The sequence below is a fragment of the Hypanus sabinus genome, chromosome 31 (assembly GCF_030144855.1).
Source record: "Hypanus sabinus isolate sHypSab1 chromosome 31, sHypSab1.hap1, whole genome shotgun sequence".
NCBI classification, from domain to species: Eukaryota; Metazoa; Chordata; class Chondrichthyes; order Myliobatiformes; family Dasyatidae; genus Hypanus; species Hypanus sabinus.
In genome coordinates, this window is record NC_082736.1 from 34,519,659 (window position 1) to 34,541,229 (window position 21,571).

The window sequence follows — 21,571 nt, forward strand, 5'->3', positions numbered from 1 at the left end:
TCTTGTTCTCTTTCCCTGCAGACAGCATGATCCGGGTTGGATCGGACTACCAAGCAGTGGTGCCGGAGTGTCACCCAGGTACGAATCCCGTGGGATGGTGGGGGAAGGAATCTCCTCATCAATTGTGCAGAAAGCAGTGCAGAGGCAGGGGTGGCAGGCTGCCTGACCTGCGGGGTGTACGTGGGAGGTGAAAACAGCAAGTATTTATCGTGGTTTTTGGAATTATATTCAGAGGTACAGCACGGGGGGAGGGGGCGGTTCAGTCGCTGGGCATTCAGGATGAGCTAGCAAATTGGATTAGACTCTGGCTTTGAGGGAGAAGCCAGAGAGTGGTCGTAGAGGGTTGCCCTCTCTGCCGCATCCCATTGACCATAGCCCTCTATACCTCTCCCATCCATGTACTTATCCAAATTTCTCTTAAATGTTGCCGTCAAACCCACTTCAACTGGCAGCTCTCAGCACCCTCTGAGTGAAATTGATTCCCCTCACATTCCCCTCAAATATTTTATCTTTCGCCCTTGAAACAACCTGATCTGTGGAAAAAGCCTGCTTGCGTTTACCTTATCTGCGGCCCTCATAATTATGTATACCTCTATCACATCTCCAGCCATTCCCCTACGGTCACAGGGAATAAAGTCCGAACCTATTCAGCCTTTCTCTATAACTTCCTTGTGAGATTTATTTTCTCTATTCTTTCAAGCTTCTGACTTTCCTCAGTTGCCAGGCACTCTGTCCATAAGGCCTTAAGACACAGCAGAATTAGGCCATTCAGCCCATCGAGTCTGCTCTGCCATTTCATCATGGCTGATCCTTTCCCAGCCCCAATCTCTTGCTTTCTCCCGATATCTCTCCATGCCCCAACTAATCAAAAATCTATCAGCCACTGTCTTGAACACAACTAAAGACTAGACCTCCACTCCAGCCTGTGGCAATGAATTTCACACTTTCACCATTTCTGGCAAAAAAAAGTTCCTCCTCCTCTCCATTCTAAAAGGACATCCCTTTATACTGAGGCTGTGTCCTCTGGTCCTAGACTCCCCCACCACGGGAAACATCCTCTCCACATCCACTCTATCTGTGTCCTCTGGTCCCAGACTCCCCCACCACGGGAAACATCCTCTCCACATCCACTCTATCTGTGTCCTCTGGTCCTAGACTCCCCCACTATAGGAAACATCCTCTCCACATCCACTCTATCTGTGTCCTCTGGTCCTAGACTCCCCTACTGTAGGAAACATCCTCTCCACATCCACTCTATCTGTGTCCTCTGGTCCTACACTCCCCCACTATAGGAAACATCCTCTCCACATCCACTCTATCTGTGTCCTCTGGTCCCAGACTCCCTCACTATAAGAAACATCCTCTCCACATCCACTCTATCTGTGTCCTCTGGTCCTAGACTCCCCCACTATAGGAAACAGCCTCTCCACATCCACTCTATCTGTGTCCTCTGGTCCTAGACTCCCCCACTATAGGAAACATCCTCTCCACATCCACTCTATCTGTGTCCTCTGGTCCTAGACTCCCCACCATAGGAAACATCCTCTCCACATCCACTCTATTGAGGCCTTTCAATGTTTGATGGGTTTCAATGATGTTCTCTTCCCCCCCTCCCCCCCCACCTCATTCTTCTGATTTCCAGTGAATGCCGGCCCAGAGCCATCAAACACTCCTCATGTGACAAGTCTGTCAAACCTGCAGTCATTTTCTTGGACCTCCTCTGAATCCTCTCCAACGTCAGCACTTTCTAAGATAAGGGGTCCAGAGTTGCTCACAGTACTCGGGTGCGTCCTCACCACTGCCTTATAAAGTCTCAACATTACATCCTTTATATTCTGGTCCTCTTGAAATGAATGCTAAAATCACATTTGCCTTCCTCACAATCGATGCAGCCTGCAATTTAACCTTTAGGGAAATCTGCCCAAGGGCTCCCAAGTCCCTTACACCCCACGTTTTTGCATTTTCTCTTCATTTAGAAAACAGTCTACGCTTTTATTTCTTCTACCAAAGTGCCTGAGCGACTGTACGCTTCCTGACGGTGCATTCCTCCGTCTTGTTCTTGCTTGGGCTGCCGATACTGACGGCTGCTATGGTGAGGCCGCTTGATTATTGATCAATATTGTTCTGAAATTTAATGCTTCCATCTCACAGGAGAGGGTTGGTGAGCACATATTCACCCCATTACTATCCCCCCCCCCCCATCTCTGTAACTCTCTCCCACCTCTCTCAATCCCTCTTACTACCTCCCTTCCCCCCCCCACCCCCCGTACCTCTCTCTACCCTCATATAACAAGAAGGAATCAAATTTCACTTTGTTTACACCATTTTCTCCCTCAACAGACTGGTTTCTGACTTGGGAGAAAGGTGCAAGCTGAGCACAGTGATTTGGGAGCTGAAGAGGTTAAAGACCCAAGCTCGGGAAATGGGATCTCCCTTGTACTTCTGTGACCCCAGTCATGCTTTCACAAAGAGCCTCCCCTCCCCAATCCCTGCAGACTCTTCAGAGGGAGATCGGGGGTAGCGGGGGGAGAGGGAAGCAGAGCAGTCAGTCAGTCACGAGTGGAGAGGACACAGTTCATTACTGAAATCCAGAAGGTCCAGTTCGCCTGTCCCTACGATCTGGAGGGCGGCTTTGGGTTCGGAGAGCAAGGCATCCTCTGACCCGGTTGGGTTCGGGGCTCTTTCAGTAGATAGGAGTGGGTGGCTAGCTAGCATCTAATCAGGAGCTTTGCATATGATATGCAGGAGTGGGATCTAATCAAGGAGTTCAGGGTGATTTATTTACAAAATAACCAATCCCTGGTTAATCCACTGTTTTAGGGAGTGTGTGTGTTTGTGTGGAGCCCGGAGGTTGGTCCTGGCTTTGAGTTGTCTGTGCGGGAGGGAGGAACGGGGCTTGTTTTGCTTGTTCTGTGTTGTTCTGTTGAATATTGTAGACAGGATGCAGAGCAGAATGTGCGGTAACACTCGCGGACTCCCCCCGGCGCATCCTCGGGAACACCACGTTTCAACACGCACGTGATAAATCTGAAACCTCTGTAGCCGAGCTCATAACGAGGGCAAGAGCTTGAAAGGGGTCACATTTCGACGCGCGGTAGCAGAGCAGTTGGCGTAACACTTTACGCATTCTGCGAGGGGTTTGTACATTCACCTGTGACCGCGCGGGTTTCCTCGCACGTTCCAAAGGTGTACTGGTTGGGGTTAGTGAGTTGTGGGCGTGCTGTGGTGGTGCGGGAAGCGTGCCTGCCCCCAGCCCGTTTTCCGACTGTGCTGGTCGCTAACACAATGATGGTGAGTGTAATCTCCTGGCGATCTCTGTCTGTAAGGAGTTTGTACCCTCTCCCTGTAACTACGTGGCTTTCCTCTGGGTGTCCTCCTTTCACCCTGCATTCCAGACAACATACAGATTGGGGTTAGTAAGTTGCGGGCTCGTGATGTTGGCACCAGAAGCTCAGCGACACTGTCTCCAGCACCTCCTTGGTCTGTGTTGGTTGTTGAATCAAGCAGCACGTTGCACTGTATGCTTTGATGTACGTATGACAGAGTTGATCTCTAAATCCATCTTACCTGCCCATTTTAATCTGCCTCACGTGTACGTACAGTTGCAAGAAAAAGTTTGTGACCCTTTTGCAGTTACCTGTTTTCTGCGTTAATTACTCAAAATGTGGGCTTCATCTAAGTCACAGTAATAGACGAACACAATCTGCCTTAACTAATAACACAAACAATTGTACTTTTTACGTCGTTATTGAGCACACTGTTTAATCATTCACAGTCCAGGCTGGAAAAAGTCTGTGAACCCTTGTATTTAGTAACTGGTAGAAACTCCTTTAGCAGCAAGTACCTCATGGAACCATAAACATTACAGCACAGTACAGGCCCTTCAGCCCTCCATGTTGTGTTGACCCATATATTGCTTAAAAAAGTACTAAACCCACACTACCCCGTAACCCTCTATTTTTCTTTCATCCATGTGCCTGTCCAAGAGGCTCTTAAATACCCCTAATGTTTTAGCCTCCACTCACAACCCTCTGTGTAAAAAAAACTTACCCCTGATGTCTCCCTTAAGCTTCCCTCCCTTAATTTTGTACATATCCCCTCTGGTGTTTGCGGTTGGTGCCCTGGGAAACAGGTACTGACTATCCACCCTATCTATGCCTCTCATAATCTTGTAGACCTCTATCAAGTTCCCTCTCATTCTTCTACGCTCCAAAGAGAAAAGTCCCAGCTTGCTAACCTTGCTTCATATGACTTGTTCTCCAAACCGGGCAACATCCTGGTAAATCTCCTCTGCTCCCTCTCCATAGCTTCCACATCCTTCCTATAATGAGGTGACTATAATTGAACACAATACTCTTAAGTGCAGTCACACCAGAGATTTGTAGAGTTGCAACATGACCTCTCTACTCTTGAACTCAAACCCCCTGTTAATGAAGCCTAGCATCCCATAGGCTTTCTTAACTACCCTATCAGCCGCCACCGAATATTTCCTGTAGCTGCCGATCAAACTTGCACAATGGCGAGGAGGAATTTTAGACCATTCCTCTATACAAAACTGTTCCAGTTCGTCAATATTTCTGGAATACCTTGAATGAACAGTCCTGCCACAGACTCTGACTCTGACTTGGCCATTCCAAAACACAAACTTTCTTCATTTTATACCATTCTGTTGTTGATTTACTCTTGTGGTCGGATCATTGTTGCGTCATCCAAGCTATTAAGCTTCGGATGTCAGACCACTACCCTGACGTCCTCCTGTTAAATCTCTTGATACAATTTTGAATTAATTGTTCCCTCAATGATTGCGAGCTGTTCAGACCCTGAAACAGCAAAGCAGCCCCAAGCCATGAATGGTGGTGAGGGAGGAATTAAAAACGCAAACACGAGGAAATCTGCAGGTGCTGGAAATTTAAGCAGAAACGCACACAAAATGCTGGTGGAACGCAGTATTTATCCAGGTTCTATCCCTTCCCACCGATCTCCCCCGTCCTTGTAAGCAGAACAAGTGCCAGACCTGCCCTTACACTTCCTCCCTCACCACCATTCAGGGCCCCAGACAGTCCTCCCAGCTGAGGTGACGCTTCACCTGTGAGTCGGCTGGGGTGACGTACTGCATCTGGTGCTCCCGGTGTGACCTGATGCAGACTGGGAGACTGTCTCGCTGAACACCTATGCTCTGTCCGCCAGAGAGAGCAGGATCTCCCAGTGGCCGCACGTTTTAATTCCACGTCCCATTCCCATTCTTGTATGTCAATCCGTGGCCTCCTCTACTGTCAAGATGAAGCCACACTCAGGTTGGAGGAACAACACCTTATATTCCGTCTGGGTAGCCTCCAACCTGATGGCATGAACATTGATTTCTCTAACTCCCATTAATGCCCCTCCTCCCCTTATGACTCTATCCCTCATTTATTTATTTATTTATTATTCCCCACCTTTCTTTCTCTCTTTTCTCTCTCTGTCCCTCTCACAATCACTCCTTGCCTGCTCTCCATCGTCCTCTGGTGCTCCCCACCCTGTTTCTTTCTCCTTACACCTCCCGTCCCATGATCCTTTCCCTTCTCCAGCTCTGTATCCCTTTTGCCAATCACCTTTCCAGCTCTTAGCTTCATCCCACCCTCGCCGGTCTTCTCCTATAATTTTGGATCTTCCCCTCCCCCTCCTACTTTCAAATCTCTTACTATCTCTTCTTTCAGTTAGTCCTGACGAAGGGTCTCGACCCAAAACGTCAGCTGTACTTCCTATAGATGCTGCCTGGCCTGCTGCGTACCACCGGCATTTGCTGTGTGTTGCTTCATAGTTGGGGTGGGGTTTTCAGGGTTAGTGTGCAGTGCCCTTAAAACATAGCAATGTAAATTTCTGCCAGAAAGTTCAACTTTGTTTCATCTGTCCATAGAACATTGTTCCAGAAGCATTGTAGAACATGGCCTTTTGCAAAACAATTTATTTTCTTTGGACAGCAGAGGTTTCCTCCGTGGTGTCCATCCTTGTTCAGTGGTTTTCTTAGCAGCGGACACATGAACAGAGACTTCAAGCTTTGAAGATTTCTGCAGGTCTTTCGCTGTTGCCCTTGGGTTCGTTTTCACCTCCCTCGGCATTGCACGTTGTCTTCTTGCAGGCTGTCCACTGCTAGGGAGGGTAGCAACGGCACTGAGTTTCCTCCATTTGTAGACAATTACTTTTACTGTGGTCTGATGAGCACTCGGGTCTTTCGAAATGCTTTTGTAGCCTTTCTCAGCTTTGTGCATCTCTACAATCCTTCCAAGGTCCTCTGAAAGGTGTTTTGATCGGGGCACGGTGCTCATGAACAGGCATTTCTTGAGAAGCAGGTTCCGTCAGTAACCTGAATTTGTCTTTTTATAGGGCAGGGCACCTCTACAGCCCACACCTCCAATCTCAACTTATTGATTGGAACGCCCGACTCCAAATAGGAACGTTTGATGGCTCTGGGTCTGTACTTACTGGAATTTAGAAGGAGGCAGGGGGGAGGGGAACTCATTGCAACCTTAGGAATGTTGGAAGGCCTAGATAGAGTAGATGTGCAAAGGATATTTCCCATGGTGGGGGGAGTCTAGGACAAGAGGGCATTGCCTCAGGATAGAGGTGAGTCCATGCAGGGAAATTTCTTTAGCCAGAGGCTGGTGAATTTGTGGAATTTATTACCTCAGGGAGCTGTGGAGGCCAGGTGATTGGCTGTATTTATGGCAGAGCTTGATAGGACAGCGCATCAAAGGTTATGGGGAGAAGGCTGGGGAGTGGGGCGAAGGAGGGGAGAAAAGGATCAGCCATGATTCAGTGGCGGAGCAGACTCGATGGGCCAGATAGCCTAATTTTGCTCCTGTGTCTTATTGTCTAAATAGCTTTTGGAGAGGGCATTACTCCAGAGGTTCCCATACTGTTTTGAACTGAGACTGTGATGGTGTGCTCAGTACTGATATGAAATACAATCCTTCTTGTAGGGTAGTAGTGTGTTAATTAGTTTATGCAGATTGTGTTTGTCTATCATTGTGACTTAGATGAAGATCAGACCACATTTTCTGAGTAATCAAAGCAGAAAACCAGGTAATTGCAAAGTGTACACATACTCTTTCTGGCAACTGTAGGTTCATGCCACTGTACGTTCTCCCCGTCACCGTGTGGGTTTTCTCCGGGCGCTCCGGTTTCCTCCCGTGCAGGTTAGTAGGTTAATTGGGAAAGATCTTATTTCCAGCTGAACTTCCATTTGTATGTTCTTTTTTGTCTTTAGACAGTGCCACGCGTTTCATTGAGAAAGACACCAAGGGCATGTTGGTCTGGTCTCCCAACCACAACATCTCCGATGCAAAGCGTAAGTTTTAGCCTGACGTTCGTGTCCTTCTGAGCGATTGGGTTTGGCACCGATGTGTTGTCCTGCGAGAGGGCCGGCGGTCTGCTGCAACCATTCTCTGTGTATGTTGATGGAAAAAATTCACCCTGGTTCTGTGGGAGAGAAACACTGTGACCCGACATATGTTGTCATTGGCAAAAGGTCAGCACGGTCTGACTCCTTCCCTCCCACATAGCCCTCTGATTCTCATTTTTCCCTGTGCCTATCCAAGAGTCTCTTAAATGTCCCTGCTGTTTCTGCAGCTACCACCACTCCTGGGAGCATGTTCCATGCACCCTATGGAGAAAAGAAATCATACCTCTGACCCCCTATACTTCTTTCGAAGCACCTTGAAATTCTGTGCTCTTGCATTAGCCGTTGTCTGGCTATCTTCGCTATGTATGCGTCTCATCTTGTTGGATGCTTTCTCACCTTCCTCCACTCCAAAGGAAGCCCTTGCAAACACAACCTACCCTCATGAGACCTGCTTTCTAATCCAGGGAGCGTCCCAGTGAATCTCCTCTGCACCCTCGCTAATCCAGACAGCATCCTGGTGAATCTCCTCTGCACCCTCTCTAATCCAGGCAGGATCCTGGTGAATCTCCTCTGCACCCTCTCTAATTCAGGCAGCACCCTGGTGAATCTCCTCTGCACCCTCTCTAATCCAGGCAGCACCCTGGTGAATCTCCTCTGCACCCTCTCTGATCCAGGCAGCACCCTGGTGAATCTCCTCTGCACCCTCTCTAATTCAGGCAGCACCCTGGTGAATCTCCTCTGCACCCTCTCTGATCCAGGCAGCACCCTGGTGAATCTCCTCTGCACCCTCTCTAATCCAGACAGCATCGTGGTGAATCTCCTCTACACCCTCTCTAATCCAGGCAGGATCCTGGTAAATCTCCCGTGCATCCTCTCCAATCCAGGCAGCACCCTGGTGAATCTCCTCTGCACCCTCTCTAATCCAAGCAGCGTCCCGGAGAATCTCCTCTGCACCCTCTCTAATCCAGGCAGCACCCTGGTGAATCTCCTCTGCACCCTCTCTAATCCAGACAGCATCCTGGTGAATCTCCTCTGCACTCTCTCTAATCCAGGCAGCATCTTGGTGAATCTCCTCTGCGCCCTCTCTAATCCAGACAGTATCCCGGTGAATCTCCTCTGCACTCTCTCTAATCCAGGCAGCGTCCCGGTGAATCTCCTCTGCACCCTCTCTAATCCAGACAGCATCCTGGTGAATCTCCTCAGCACCCTCTTTAATCCAGGCAGCGTCCCGGTGAATCTCCTCTGCACCCTCTCTAATCCAGACAGCATCCTGGTGAATCTCCTCTGCACTCTCTCTAATCCAGGCAGCATCCTGGTGAATCTCCTCTGCGCCCTCTCTAATCCAGACAGTATCCTGGTGAATCTCCTCTGCGCTCTCTCTAATCCAGGCAGCGTCCCGGTGTATCTCCTCTGCACCCTCTCTAATCCAGACAGCATCCTGGTGAATCTCCTCAGCACCCTCTCTAATCCAGGCAGCGTCCCGGTGAATCTCCTCTGCACCCTCTCTAATCCAGGCAGCGTCCCGGTGAATCTCCTCTGCACCCTCTCTAATCCAGGCAGCATCCTGGTGAATCTCCTCTGCACCCTCTCTAATCCAGGCAGCATCCTGGTGAATCTCCTCTGCACCCTCTCTAATCCAGGCAGCATCCTGGTGAATCTCCTCTGCACCCTCTAATCCAGGCTGCATCCTGGTGAATCTCCTCTGCACCCTCTCTAATCCAGACAACGTCCCGGTGAATCTCCTCTGCACCTTCTCTAATCCAGACAGCGTCCTGGTGAATTTCCTCAGCACCCTCTCTAATCCAGGCAGCGTCCCGGTGAATCTCCTCTGCACCCTCTCTAATCCAGGCAGCATCCTGGTGAATCTCCTCTGCACCCTCTCTAATCCAGACAGCATCCTGGTGAATCTCCTCCGCACCCTCTCTAATCCAGACAGCATCCTGGTGAATCTCCTCTGCACCCTCTCTAATCCAGGCAGCATCCTGGTGAATCTCCTCTGCACCCTCTCTAATCCAGACAGCATCCTGGTGAATCTCCTCTGCACCCTCTCTCATCCAGGCAGCATCCTGGTGAATCTCTTCTGCACCCTCTCTAATCCAGGCAGCATCCTGGTGAATCTCCTCTGCACTCTCTCTAATCCAGGCAACATCCTGGTGAATCTCCTCTGCACCCTCTCTAATCCAGACAGCATCCTGGTGAATCTCCTCTGCACCCTCTCTAAACCAGGCTGAATCCTGGTGAATCTCCTCTGCACCCTCTCTAATCCAGGCAGCATATTGGTGAATCTCCTCTGCACCCTCTCTAATCCACACAGCATCCTGGTGAATCTCCTCTGCACCCTCTCTAATCCACACAGCATCCTGGTGAATCTCCTCTGCACCCTCTCTAATCCACACAGCATCCCGGTGAATCTCCTCTGCACTCTCTCTAATCCAGGCAACATCCTGGTGAATCTCCTCTGCACCCTCTCTAATCCAGACAGCATCCTGGTGAATCTCCTCTGCACCCTCTCTAATCCAGACAGCATCCTGGTGAATCTCCTCTGCACCCTCTCTAATCCACACAGCATCCTGGTGAATCTCCTCTGCACCCTCTCTAATCCACACAGCATCCCGGTGAATCTCCTCTGCCCCCTCTCTAATCCAGACAGCATCCTGGTGAATCTCCTCTGCACCCTCTCTAATCCAGACAGCATCCTGGTGAATCTCCTCTGCACCCTCTCTAAACCAGGCTGAATCCTGGTGAATCTCCTCTGCACCCTCTCTAATCCAGGCTGCATCCTGGTGAATCTCCTCTGCACCCTCTCTAATCCAGGCTGAATCCTGGTGAATCTCCTCTGCACCCTCTCTAATCCAGACAGCATCTTGGTGAATCTCCTCTGCACCCTCTCTAATCCAGGCAGCATCCTGGTGAATCTCCTCTGCACCCACTCTAATCCAGACAGCATTCTGGTGAATCTCCTCTGCACCCTCTCTAATGCAGGCTGCATCCTGGTGAATCTCCTCTGCACCCTTTCTGATCCATCCTGAATCCTGGTGAATCTCCTCTGCACCCTCTCTAAACCAGGCATGATCCTGGTGAATCTCCTCTGCACCCTCTCTGAAGCTCCCATATCCTTCCGATAATGAGGTGAACACGGTGCTCCTGGGTGTGGTCTGACCAGGGTTTTATCGAGCTGCAATGTGACCTGGTGTCCCTTGAACTCAAACTCCAGCGGGCCCATGTTCGACTTCTGTGCTGGTGCGGGGGGAGTTTTGATCTGGTTTCTGTGAGAGAGATACGCAGTGCCCCTGTACACACGTTGTTAGTGAAGGAGCTGAGAATGCGTGCGTCACTTCACATTCATTTCGAGTGGACCAAATATTAAAGCAAGGATATATCGCTGAGGTTTTATAAGGCATTCGTTAGACCACATTTGGAGTGTTGTGAGCAGTTTTGGATTCCTTAAAGAATGCACTGGCGTTCGAGAGGGTCTGGAAGAGGGTAGTGAATAATAATACCAGGAATACGACGTGCATTTCTTGGCCCTGGGCCTCACTGGAGTTAAGAAAAATGAGGGGTGATCTCATTGAAGCCTATTGAGTGCTGAAAGACCTATGTAGAGTGGATGTGGAGAGGATGTTTCCTATAGTGGGGGGTCTAGGACCTGAGGACACAAATAGAGTGGATGTGGAGAGGATGTTTCCTATAGTGGGGGAGTCTAGGACCAGAGGACACAGATAGAGTGGATGTGGAGAGGATGTTTCCTATAGTGGGGGAGTCTGGGACCAGAGGACACAGAGAGGATGTGGAGAGGATGTTTCCTATAGTGGGGGGTCTAGGACCAGAGGACACAAATAGAGTGGATGTGGAGAGGATGTTTCCTATAGTGGGGGAGTCTGGGACCAGAGGACACAGATAGAGTGGATGTGGAGAGGATGTTTCCTATCGTGGGGGGGTCTAGGACCAGAGGACACAAATAGAGTGGATGTGGAGAGGATGTTTCCTATAGTGGGGGAGTCTAGGACCAGAGGACACAGATAGAGTGGATGTGGAGAGGATGTTTCCTATAGTGGGGGAGTCTGGGACCAGAGGACACAGAGAGGATGTGGAGAGGATGTTTCCTATAGTGGGGGGTCTAGGACCAGAGGACACAGATAGAGTGGATGTGGAGAGGATGTTTCCTATTGTGGGGGAGTCTAGGACCAGAAGAGACAGCCTCAGATTAGAGGGACTTCCCTTTGGAACAAAGATGAGGAATTTCTTTAGCCAGAGGGTGGTGAATCTCAGGAATTCATTGCCACAGATGGCTGTGGAGGCCGAGTCATTAGGTATATTTAAAGCAGAGTTTGACAGGTTCTCGATTAGTCAGGGCATGAAGGTTATGGGGAGAAGGCAGGTGAATGCGGCTGAGAGGGAAAATAACTCAGCACTGATGGAATGGTGGAGCAGACTTGGTGGGTTGACTGATATAATTCTGCTGCTCTGTCTTTCAGTACTGGTGACCACAGCCAGCGCAAAGCACTCTTCTAATTCTGCGTCTCTCTTTCAGTTGATGAATACATTGCAATGGCCAAGGAGAAGCACGGTTACAACATCGAGCAGGTAAGGGTTCCAGAGATTGAGGCCTCTCTGTGAACCAGTAGGGCTCAGGGTGAGTCTCACTCCCAACTCAGCAGTCGTTTGGGAGCTAATCAAGAATTTTAGTGTGCATTTGTATGTGATGTGTAGGGGTGGATTATAAGCTGGGGTCTAATCCAGGGGTTCAGGGGTGGTTTATAGAAACCCTACAGCACAATACAGGCCCTTTGGCCCACAAAGCTGTGCCGAACACACAAAGCTGTGTGTTTCCTTACCTTTAGAAATTACCTACGGTTACTCATTGCCCTTTATTCTTCTATGCTCAATGTACCCGTCCAGGAGTCTCTTAAAAGACCCTCTCGTATCCGTCTCCACCACCATCGCCAGCAGCCCATTCCATGCACTCACCAATCTGTGTTTTTAAAAAAAAACTTAACCCTGACATCTCTCTACCTACTTCCAGGCACCTTAAAACTGCTTACTCGTGCTAGCCATTTCAGCCCTGGGAAAAGGCCTCTGACTATCCGCATGATCAATGCCTCTCATCATCTTGTACACCTCTAACAGGTCACCTCTCATCCTCCGTCACTCCAAGGAAAAAAGGCAGAGTTCACTCAACCTATTCTCATAAGGCAGGCTCCCCAATCCAGGCAACGTCCTTGTAAATCTCCTCTGCGCCCTTTCTATGGTTTCCACATCCTTTCTATAGTGAGGCGACCAGAACTGAGCACAGTCCAAGTGGGGTCTGACCAGGGTCCTATATAGCTGCAACATTACCTTTTGGCTCCTAAACTCAGTCCCATGGTTGATGAAGGCCAATGCACATTACACCTTCTTAACCACAGTGTCAACCTGCGCAGCTGCTTTGAGTGTCCTATGGACTTGGACCCCAAGATCCCTCTGATCTTCCACACTGCCAAGAGTCTTACCATTAATACTATATTCTGCCGTCATATTTGACCTACCAAAATGAACCACCTCACACTTATCTGGGATGAACTCCATCTGCCACTTCTCAGCCCAGTTTTGCATCCTATCGATGTCCCACTGTAACCTCTGACAGCCCTCCACACTATCCACAATACCCTCAACCTTTGCGTCATCAGATTTACTAACCCATCCTCCACTTCCTCATCCAGGTCATTTTATAAAAATCACCAAGAGTAGGAGTCCCAGAACAGATCCCTGAGGCACACCACTGGTCACCGACCTCCATGCAGAATATGTCCCGTCTACAACCACTCTTTGCCTCCTGTGGGCAAGCCAGTTCTGGATGCACAAAGCAATGTCTCCTTGGATCCCATGCCTCCTTACTTTCTCAATAAACCTTGCACGGGGTACCTTATCAAATGCCTTGCTGAAATCCATATACACTACATCTACTGCTCTTCCTTCATCAATGTGTTTAGTCACATCATCAAAAAATTCAATCAGGCTTGTAAGGTACGACCTGCCTTTGACAAAGCCATACCGACTATTCCTAACCATGTTATGCCTCTCCAAATGTTCATAAATCCTGCCTCTCAGGATCTTCTCCATCAACTTACCAACCACTGAAGTAAGACTCACTGGCCTATAATTTCCTGGGCTATCTCTACTCCCTGTCTTGAATAAGGGAACAACATCCCCAACCTTCTAATCCTCTGGATTTCCATTGTTGATGCAAAGATCATTGCCGGAGGCTCAGCAATCTCCTCCCTGCCTGCCACAGTAGCCTGGGGTACATCTTGCCGGCCCCAGTGACTTTTCCAACTTGACGCTTTCCAAAAGCTCCAGCACATTCTCTTTCTTAATATCTCCATGTTTAGGCCTTTCGGTCTGCCGTGAGTCATCCCTATAATCGCCAAGATCCTTTTCCGTAGTGAATACTGAAGCAAAGTACTCATTAAGTACCTCTGCTATCTCCTCTGGTACCATACGCACTTTCCACTGTCACACTTGATTGGTCCTATTCTCTCACGTCTTATCCTCTTGCTCTTCACATACTTGTAGAATGCCTTGGGGTTTTCCTTAATCCTGTCCACCAAGGCCTTCTGAAGGCTGTTCTGGCTCTCCTAATTTCTTTCTTAATCTCTTTCCTGCTAGCCTGATAATCTTCTAGATCTCTGTCATTACCTGGTTTTTTGTACCTTTCCTTAGCTCCTCTTTTCTTCTTGACTAGATTTCTTCTGTACTAGATTTCTTCTGTACTAGTCTTTGTACACCACGGTTCCTGTACCATCACTTCCCTTTCTCATTGGAATGTACCTAAGCAGAACACCATGCAAATATCCCCTGAACATTTGCCACATTTCTTCTGTACATTTCCCTGAGAACATCTGTTTCCAATTTATGCTTTCAAGTTCTTAACTGAGAGCATCATATTTCTCCTTACTCCAATTAAACGCTTTTCTAGCTTGTCTGTTCCTATCCCTCTCCAATGTTATGGTATAGAATTGTCATCACTATCTCCAAAATGCTCTCCCACTGAGAGATCTGACACCTGATCAGGTTCATTTCCCAAAACCAGATCAAGTACAGTCTTTCCTCTTGTAGGCTTGTGTACATATTGTGTAAAGAAACCCTCTTCAACACACATAACAAACTCCACCCCATCTAAAGCCCTCGCTCCAGGGACATGTCAATCGATATTTGGGAAATTAAAATCTCCCACCATGACAATCTTGTTATTATTACACCTTTCCAGAATCTGTTTCCCTATCTGCTCCTCGATGTCCCTGTTACTATTGGGTGTTCTTCCTATTCCTAACTTCCACCCACAGAGGTTCTGTAGACAATCCCTCCGTGACTTCCTCCTTTTCTGCAGCTGTGACACTATCTCTGATCAACACGCCCCCACCTCTTTTGCCTCCCTCCCTATCCTTTCTGAAACATCTAAAGCCTGGCACTTGAAGTAGCCATTCCTGCCCCTGCACCGTCCAAGTCTCTGTAATGGCCACAACGTCATAGCTCCAAGTACTGATCCATGCTCTAAGCTCATCCGCTTTGTTCATAATACTCCTTGCATTAAAATAGACACATGTCAAACCATCAGTCTGAGCGTGTCCCTTCTCTATCACCTGCCTATCCTCGCTCTCTCACTGTCTCCAAGCTTTCTCTATTTGTGAGCAAACAGCCTCTTTCGTCTCTTCAGTTTGGTTCCTACCACCCCCCCCCCAGCAATCCTACTTTAAACTCTCCCCAATAGCCTTAGCAAACCTCCCCGCCAGGATATTGGTCCCCTTGGGATTCGAGTTCAACCTGTCCTTTTTGAACAGGTCACGCCTGCCCCAAAAGAGGTCCCAATGATCCAGAAATCGGAATCCCTGCCCACTGCTCCAATCCCTCAGCCACGCATTTATCCTCCACCTCATTCTATTCCTGTACTCACTATCACGGGCACAGGTAGTAATCCCAAGATGACAACCTTTGTGGTCCTGCTTCTCAACTTCCTTCCTAACTCCCTGTAGTCTGTTTTCAGGACCTCTTCCCCTTTTCCTGCCTATGTTGTTGGTACCAGTATGTACCACGACCTCTGGCTGTTCACCTTCCCACTTCAGGATATCATGGACACGATCAGAAACATCCCGGACCCTGGCACCTAGAAGGCAAACTTCCATCTGTGCTTCTTTCCTGCATCCACAGAATCGCCTGTCTGACCCCCTAACTATCGAGTCCCCTGGGAGTGGGTTACTGACTGGGATTTAATCCTGAGGGTCAGGGGGTTGTTTGTAAATAACAGATCCCTGGGAGTGGGCTCCAGACTAATCCAGTGGTTTGGGTTGTCCTAGAGTTCCAGTTGTTTGTGTGAGTGGGTGGGTGGGAAGGGTGAACAATTTCCCCTGGGCTTCATGGACTCCTGGCCCCACTCCAAGTCCACTCCTTTCAGGCATCTTCTGTCTTCGTCTCTCGCAGAAGAAAAGACCCAGATCACTTAGTTCTCAGATACACAACAAGTTAAAACACTCCCTTCATTGGACGGCGCACATTCCAAAGCCCCCGTTATTTCTAGTCATAACCCCAAACGCTGCTGCCACAGAGGAACCATCACATTACCAGTGCCTCTACAGGAAAAATCACTACATTAGCAGTGGAACCTTTCCCAGGGTGTTACAGATAGAAAGCAGATCCCTGGGAGTGGATTACAGACTGGGATCTAATCTAAGGTTCGGAGGGGCGGTTTATATATGGGTAACAGATCCCTGGGAGTGGATTACAGACTGGGATCTAATCTAGGGTTCGGAAGGGCGGTTTATATATGGGTAACAGATCCCTGGGAGTGGATTACAGACTGGGATCTAATCTAGGGTTCGGAAGGGCGGTTTATATGTGGGTAATAGATCCCTGGGAGTGGATTACAGACTGGGATCTAATCTAGGGTTCGGAGGGGCGGTTTATGTATGGGTAACAGATCCCTGGGAGTGGATTACAGACTGGGATCTAATCTAGGGTTCGGAGGGGCGGTTTATATATGGGTAACAGATCCCTGGGAGTGGATTACAGACTGGGATCTAATCTAGGGTTCGGAGGGGCGGTTTATGTATGGGTAACAGATCCCTGGGAGTGGATTACAGACTGGGATCTAATCTAGGGTTCGGAGGGGCGGTTTATATATGGGTAACAGATCCCTGGGAGTGGATTACAGACTGGGATCTAATCTAGGGTTCGGAGGGGCGGTTTATATATGGGTAACAGATCCCTGGGAGTGGATTACAGACTGGGATCTAATCTAGGGTTCGGAGGGGCGGTTTATATATGGGTAACAGATCCCTGGGAGTGGATTACAGACTGGGATCTAATCTAGGGTTCGGAGGGGCGGTTTATATATGGGTAACAGATCCCTGGGAGTGGATTACAGACTGGGATCTAATCTAGGGTTCGGAGGGGCGGTTTATATATGGGTAACAGATCCCTGGGAGTGGATTACAGACTGGGATCTAATCTAGGGTTCGGAGGGGCGGTTTATGTATGGGTAACAGATCCCTGGGAGTGGATTACAGACTGGGATCTAATCTAGGGTTCGGAGGGGCGGTTTATGTATGGGTAACAGATCCCTGGGAGTGGATTACAGACTGGGATCTAATCTAGGGTTCGGAGGGGCGGTTTATATATGGGTAACAGATCCCTGGGAGTGGATTACAGACTGGGATCTAATCTAGGGTTCGGAGGGGCGGTTTATGTATGGGTAACAGATCCCTGGGAGTGGATTACAGACTGGGATCTAATCTAGGGTTCGGAGGGGCGGTTTATATATGGGTAACAGATCCCTGGGAGTGGATTACAGACTGGGATCTAATCTAGGGTTCGGAGGGGCGGTTTATATATGGGTAACAGATCCCTGGGAGTGGATTACAGACTGGGATCTAATCTAGGGTTCGGAGGGGCGGTTTATATATGGGTAACAGATCCCTGGGAGTGGGAGACTGACTGGAAACCAGTACAATGCCTGACAAATTGCCAGAGGTTGTTGATGGTCACGGGTGGTGTAATTGTGCTCTGCTGCCCCCGTCAGGCGCTGGGGATGCTCCTGTGGCACAAGCACGACGTGGACAAGTCTCTGGCTGACCTGGCCAACTTCACACCTTTCCCGGACGAGTGGACTGTCGAGGACAAGGTCCTGTTCGAGCAAGCCTTCAGCTTCCACGGCAAGAGCTTCCAGCGCATCCAGCAGATGGTGAGGCTGGGGAGGGGGACAACCAGAGGGAACTCTTGGGAGGGGGGTGTTTAGGGGAAGAGGTCCCTGGAGTGGGGCAAATGGAGGGTACAGGTGGGAGGACTAGGGAGGGGAGGGGAATCTAGCAAGGGGGAATGGGGTGGGCGGGGAGAATGTGAAAGAACTGGGAGGGGGAAAAGTTGGGGGCGGGAGAACTTGGGGAGGAGGAGGTGTGGGAGGACTCGGGAAGGAGGGCTGAGTTGGACGGTAGGGGAGGGGAATCTAGCAAGGGGAGTGACGGGGAATGGGGAGGGGATAGGGGGATGGGAGGGGAATGAGATAGAACTGGGGAGGGGAGGGAGGATGGGGTTGGAGGGAAGGGAAGTAATAGTGGAGAATGACCTGGTGAGAGGTGGGAGGGAGATTCAGGTCAGAGGATATGGAGAGGGGAGGGTGGTGGGGGGGAACTGGACAAGGATTCAGGAGGGTGTAGTGAAGGGAGGGAAGACTGGGGCGCGATGGTGCTGGCAGAGGCTGGTGGGTGAGCTGAGAGATGTGTACACGTTCTAAGCGAGGGCAGCTCGTTGGGCACATGTTCCTGTTGCAGTGGGCACGGTTCAGGATCCGGGGCTGGGAGGGGAGGGGGTTGCCTTTACCCTCTGAAAGGCACATAGATCCCAGAATTTCACTTTTGAAGACCTCCCATTTACCAAGCCCACCTTTGCCAGAAAACAGCCCGTCCGAGTCGACACTCGCCAGATCCTTTCTGATACCATCAAAATCGGCCTTCCTCCAGTTCAGAATCTCATTGCAGTTGAGACCTCCTTTTCCACAACTACCTTGAAACTAATGGCACCATGATCTCTCGGTGCAAGGTGTTCCCTTTTCTGTCACCTGCCCAGTCTCATTCCTTCACGACAGATCCAGTATCGCACGCGTTCTTGTTGGGACTCCTTTGTACTGATGAATGAAACTTTCCTGAACACATTTGATAAACTCTGTCCCATCTAGCCCTTTTACAGCATGGGAATGATAAAAATCACCTACTAATAACAACATTCTGTGATCTCTCTACAAATTTGTTCTCTAGATCCCGAGGACTGTTGGTGGTCTGTAATACAGCCCCGATAATGTGATCATACTTTTCTTAATTCTCAGTTTCACCCATAATGCCTCACCAGACAAGCTCTCCAGTCTGTCTTGACGGAGCACTGCCGTGATATTTTCACTGACTAGTAATGCCACCCCTCCTCCTTTAATCCCTCCCGTCCCATCGCATCTGAAACAGCTGAACATCAGAGTACTGAGCTGCCAGTCCTTTCCCTCCTGCAACCAAGTCTGACTAATGGCTGCAATAACGTAATTCCATGTGTTGACCCATGCTCAGAGCCTCATCTGCCTCTCCTACGATACTCGTTTCATTGAAATATACCCAGCTGAGGACACTAGTTTCACCGTGCTCAACCTTTTGATTCCTGACTTGAGGACTTAAAGACATCTGGCTCCACAACCTCTCCACTATCTGTCCTTGTATTCTGGTTCCCACCCCGTTGCAAGTCTAGTTTAAACCCTTGTCCTACCCCAGTGAAGCACTAGCAAGCCTTCCTGCTAGGATATTGGCCCCCTTTCAGTTGAGATGCAAATGGTCCCTTCTGTACAGGTCCCACCTTCCCTGGAAGAGAGCCCAATTATCTAAAAATCTGATGCCCTCCCTCCCTCCTACACCAACTTCCTAGCCGCGTATTAAACTGCATCATCTTCCTAGTTCTGGCCTCACTAGCACGTGGCACGGGTAGCAATCCTGAGATCACAACCTTGGAGGTCCCGTCTTTTTAATTCCCTGAACTCCCTATGCAGAACCCTGTCACTCGTCCTACCACGTCACTGGTACCTGCATGGACCACGTCTTCTGGCTATTCACCAGAACGCTGTGGCCTCGATCCGAGGTGTCATTCAGGAATCTCGTTCTCGTCCACATAACCTTTCTACTCCCCTATCACCACAGTGTGACTCCTCACCACCCAACTTCCCTTCTGAGTCACGGAGCAAGACCACAGTCCCAGAGACCTGACTGCTGTGTCTTTCCTTTACTCGGTCGTCACCCCCTGCAACAGTACCCAAAGTGGTTTCCCTGTTCTTGAGGGGGATGGCCACAGGGTCCTTAACCCCTTTCACCTTCCTGTGTCCTGCACCTTGGGTGTAACTTCCTCTCTGTATGTCTTATCTATCACCCCCTTCAGCCTCCTGAATGATCCAGAATTCATCTGGGTCCAGCTCCAACTTAACACAGCACCTCCTGTGATTGTAGAAGTGGGGAGCGAGAGCAAGTGGGGTGGGTGTGACCTGGTGGTGCTATGATTGTAGAAGTGGGATAAGAGTCCAAGGGGCATTTGAGCAAGTGGCCAGATGAGGGATTGAGGGGATGGGTGTGACCCAGTGGTCCTGTAACTAGAGGTGGGGTGTTTGTGTGAGAGGGAGTGAGGGGGGGGGATGGGCGTGACCTTGGGGGGGGGACTCACACCTCATGGTCCTGATGTGAAGAGGACGGGATTGGGGGAGCCATGCTGCCTTTGGGAGGGGCTGATGCTCACGCTCGGGCTGTGTAACCCTCTCCCCGCCCGTTGCTCCCCCAGTTACCGGACAAGCTCATCTCCAGCCTGGTGAAGTATTACTATTCGTGGAAGAAGACGAGGACCAGGACCAGCGTGATGGACCGCCAAGCGCGCAAGCTAGTGCACAAGAAGGAGCGGGAGGACAGGTGTGTGGGCCCTCCTCACCCCGGTTTGCAGCCTCGACACCGACCCCTGTCTCTGCGCTCACCCCCCCACCAAAGTACAGGTGCCTGAGCCGTTTCTGCCCCCTCACCCCCGACTGGGCTCATCTGTGAGAGCTACTGCTGCCCCTCTAGCCATTCCCTGCCTCTGATGCAGATGTGTGAGCTGTTACTGCCCTCCTCGGAAGGAGCTCACCCCCAGGCCACCCTTCCCATTGCCTCGAGACCGTGTACCTACTGCCCCTCCCCAGTCCCTAGCTGCTGGTGATGTCGGTGATAGTGGGGCTGGGGGAGGGTGAGAAGGAATCCCTTCCTGCAGCCACCCACACCTCTTGTTTTGGTCTGTGCACAGCAACGACGAGGCAGAGGAGGTGACCGTCCAGATCGCAGATGACAGCGACTATGAGCCCGACATAAAGAGGGAGGTCAGTCCTTGCCTTAATGTCATTTACAGTCATCTCCATTGTACAGTAGGATGAATTTTGTCAGTGGTTAACCTGTGGAATTCATTGCCACAGATGTCTTTCATTAATTAATTATTCTTATTAATAGAATTAATAAAAGACCATGTCTGTTCTGTCGGATGTGCTCTTTCATTGTTTTTGTTGTGCTTCTTGTACTTACCATGAATGCCCGCAAGAAAATGAATCACTAGGTTGTATATGGCGATATGCATGTCCTTCGATAATACACTTACTTCGAGCTTTTAACCTTCATAGGGCCAGCACAGAAACCATTTAGCCCAAACTGTTCATCCGCCCAGTCCCATTGACCAGCACCTGGACCTCAATCTAACCCTTCCCTCCCATGTAGCCCTCCATTTTTCTATCATCCACGTGCTTATCTAAGAGTTTCTTAAGTGCTCCTGATGTATCTGCCTCTACTACCTCCCTCTGACATCGCCCTTCCCCGTATTACCCTCCCAACACCTTAAAGTTTTACCCTCCTTGACATTAGCCATTTTAAGTGGGGAATTGATAGTCTCTGGATTATTCAGGGTATGGGGTGAAGGCAGGGGAATGGGTGTGAGAGGGATGATGACAGTGGCAGAGCAGACTGGATGGGCTGAGTGGCCTAATTCTGTTCCTGTGCCCTCTGTTTAACTGTCAGTGATAATAAACTTGTTTCTGCTGTAATGAATTGATCCGTACGAACCGTATTCAAGGTAAATTTTCCACTGTACAGGTCAAGTCACTTTTTATTCTCATTTCGATCATAACTGCTG

At 49.6% G+C, this 21,571-nt stretch overlaps 1 protein-coding gene across 2 annotated transcripts in view; it reads left to right on the top strand.

Annotated features, from left to right (window-relative positions):
• Nucleotides 1-21,571, top strand: part of rcor2 (REST corepressor 2) — a 58,904-nt gene that overhangs the window by 14,601 nt on the left and 22,732 nt on the right. For both annotated transcript variants that reach the window (XM_059955404.1, XM_059955402.1), the window contains exons 3-8: nt 22-78; nt 7,247-7,327; nt 11,913-11,965; nt 17,433-17,594; nt 20,207-20,331; nt 20,699-20,771. In XM_059955404.1, coding sequence (XP_059811387.1) covers nt 22-78; nt 7,247-7,327; nt 11,913-11,965; nt 17,433-17,594; nt 20,207-20,331; nt 20,699-20,771 — 551 coding nt within the window. The remainder of the gene's footprint in view (nt 1-21; nt 79-7,246; nt 7,328-11,912; nt 11,966-17,432; nt 17,595-20,206; nt 20,332-20,698; nt 20,772-21,571) is intronic.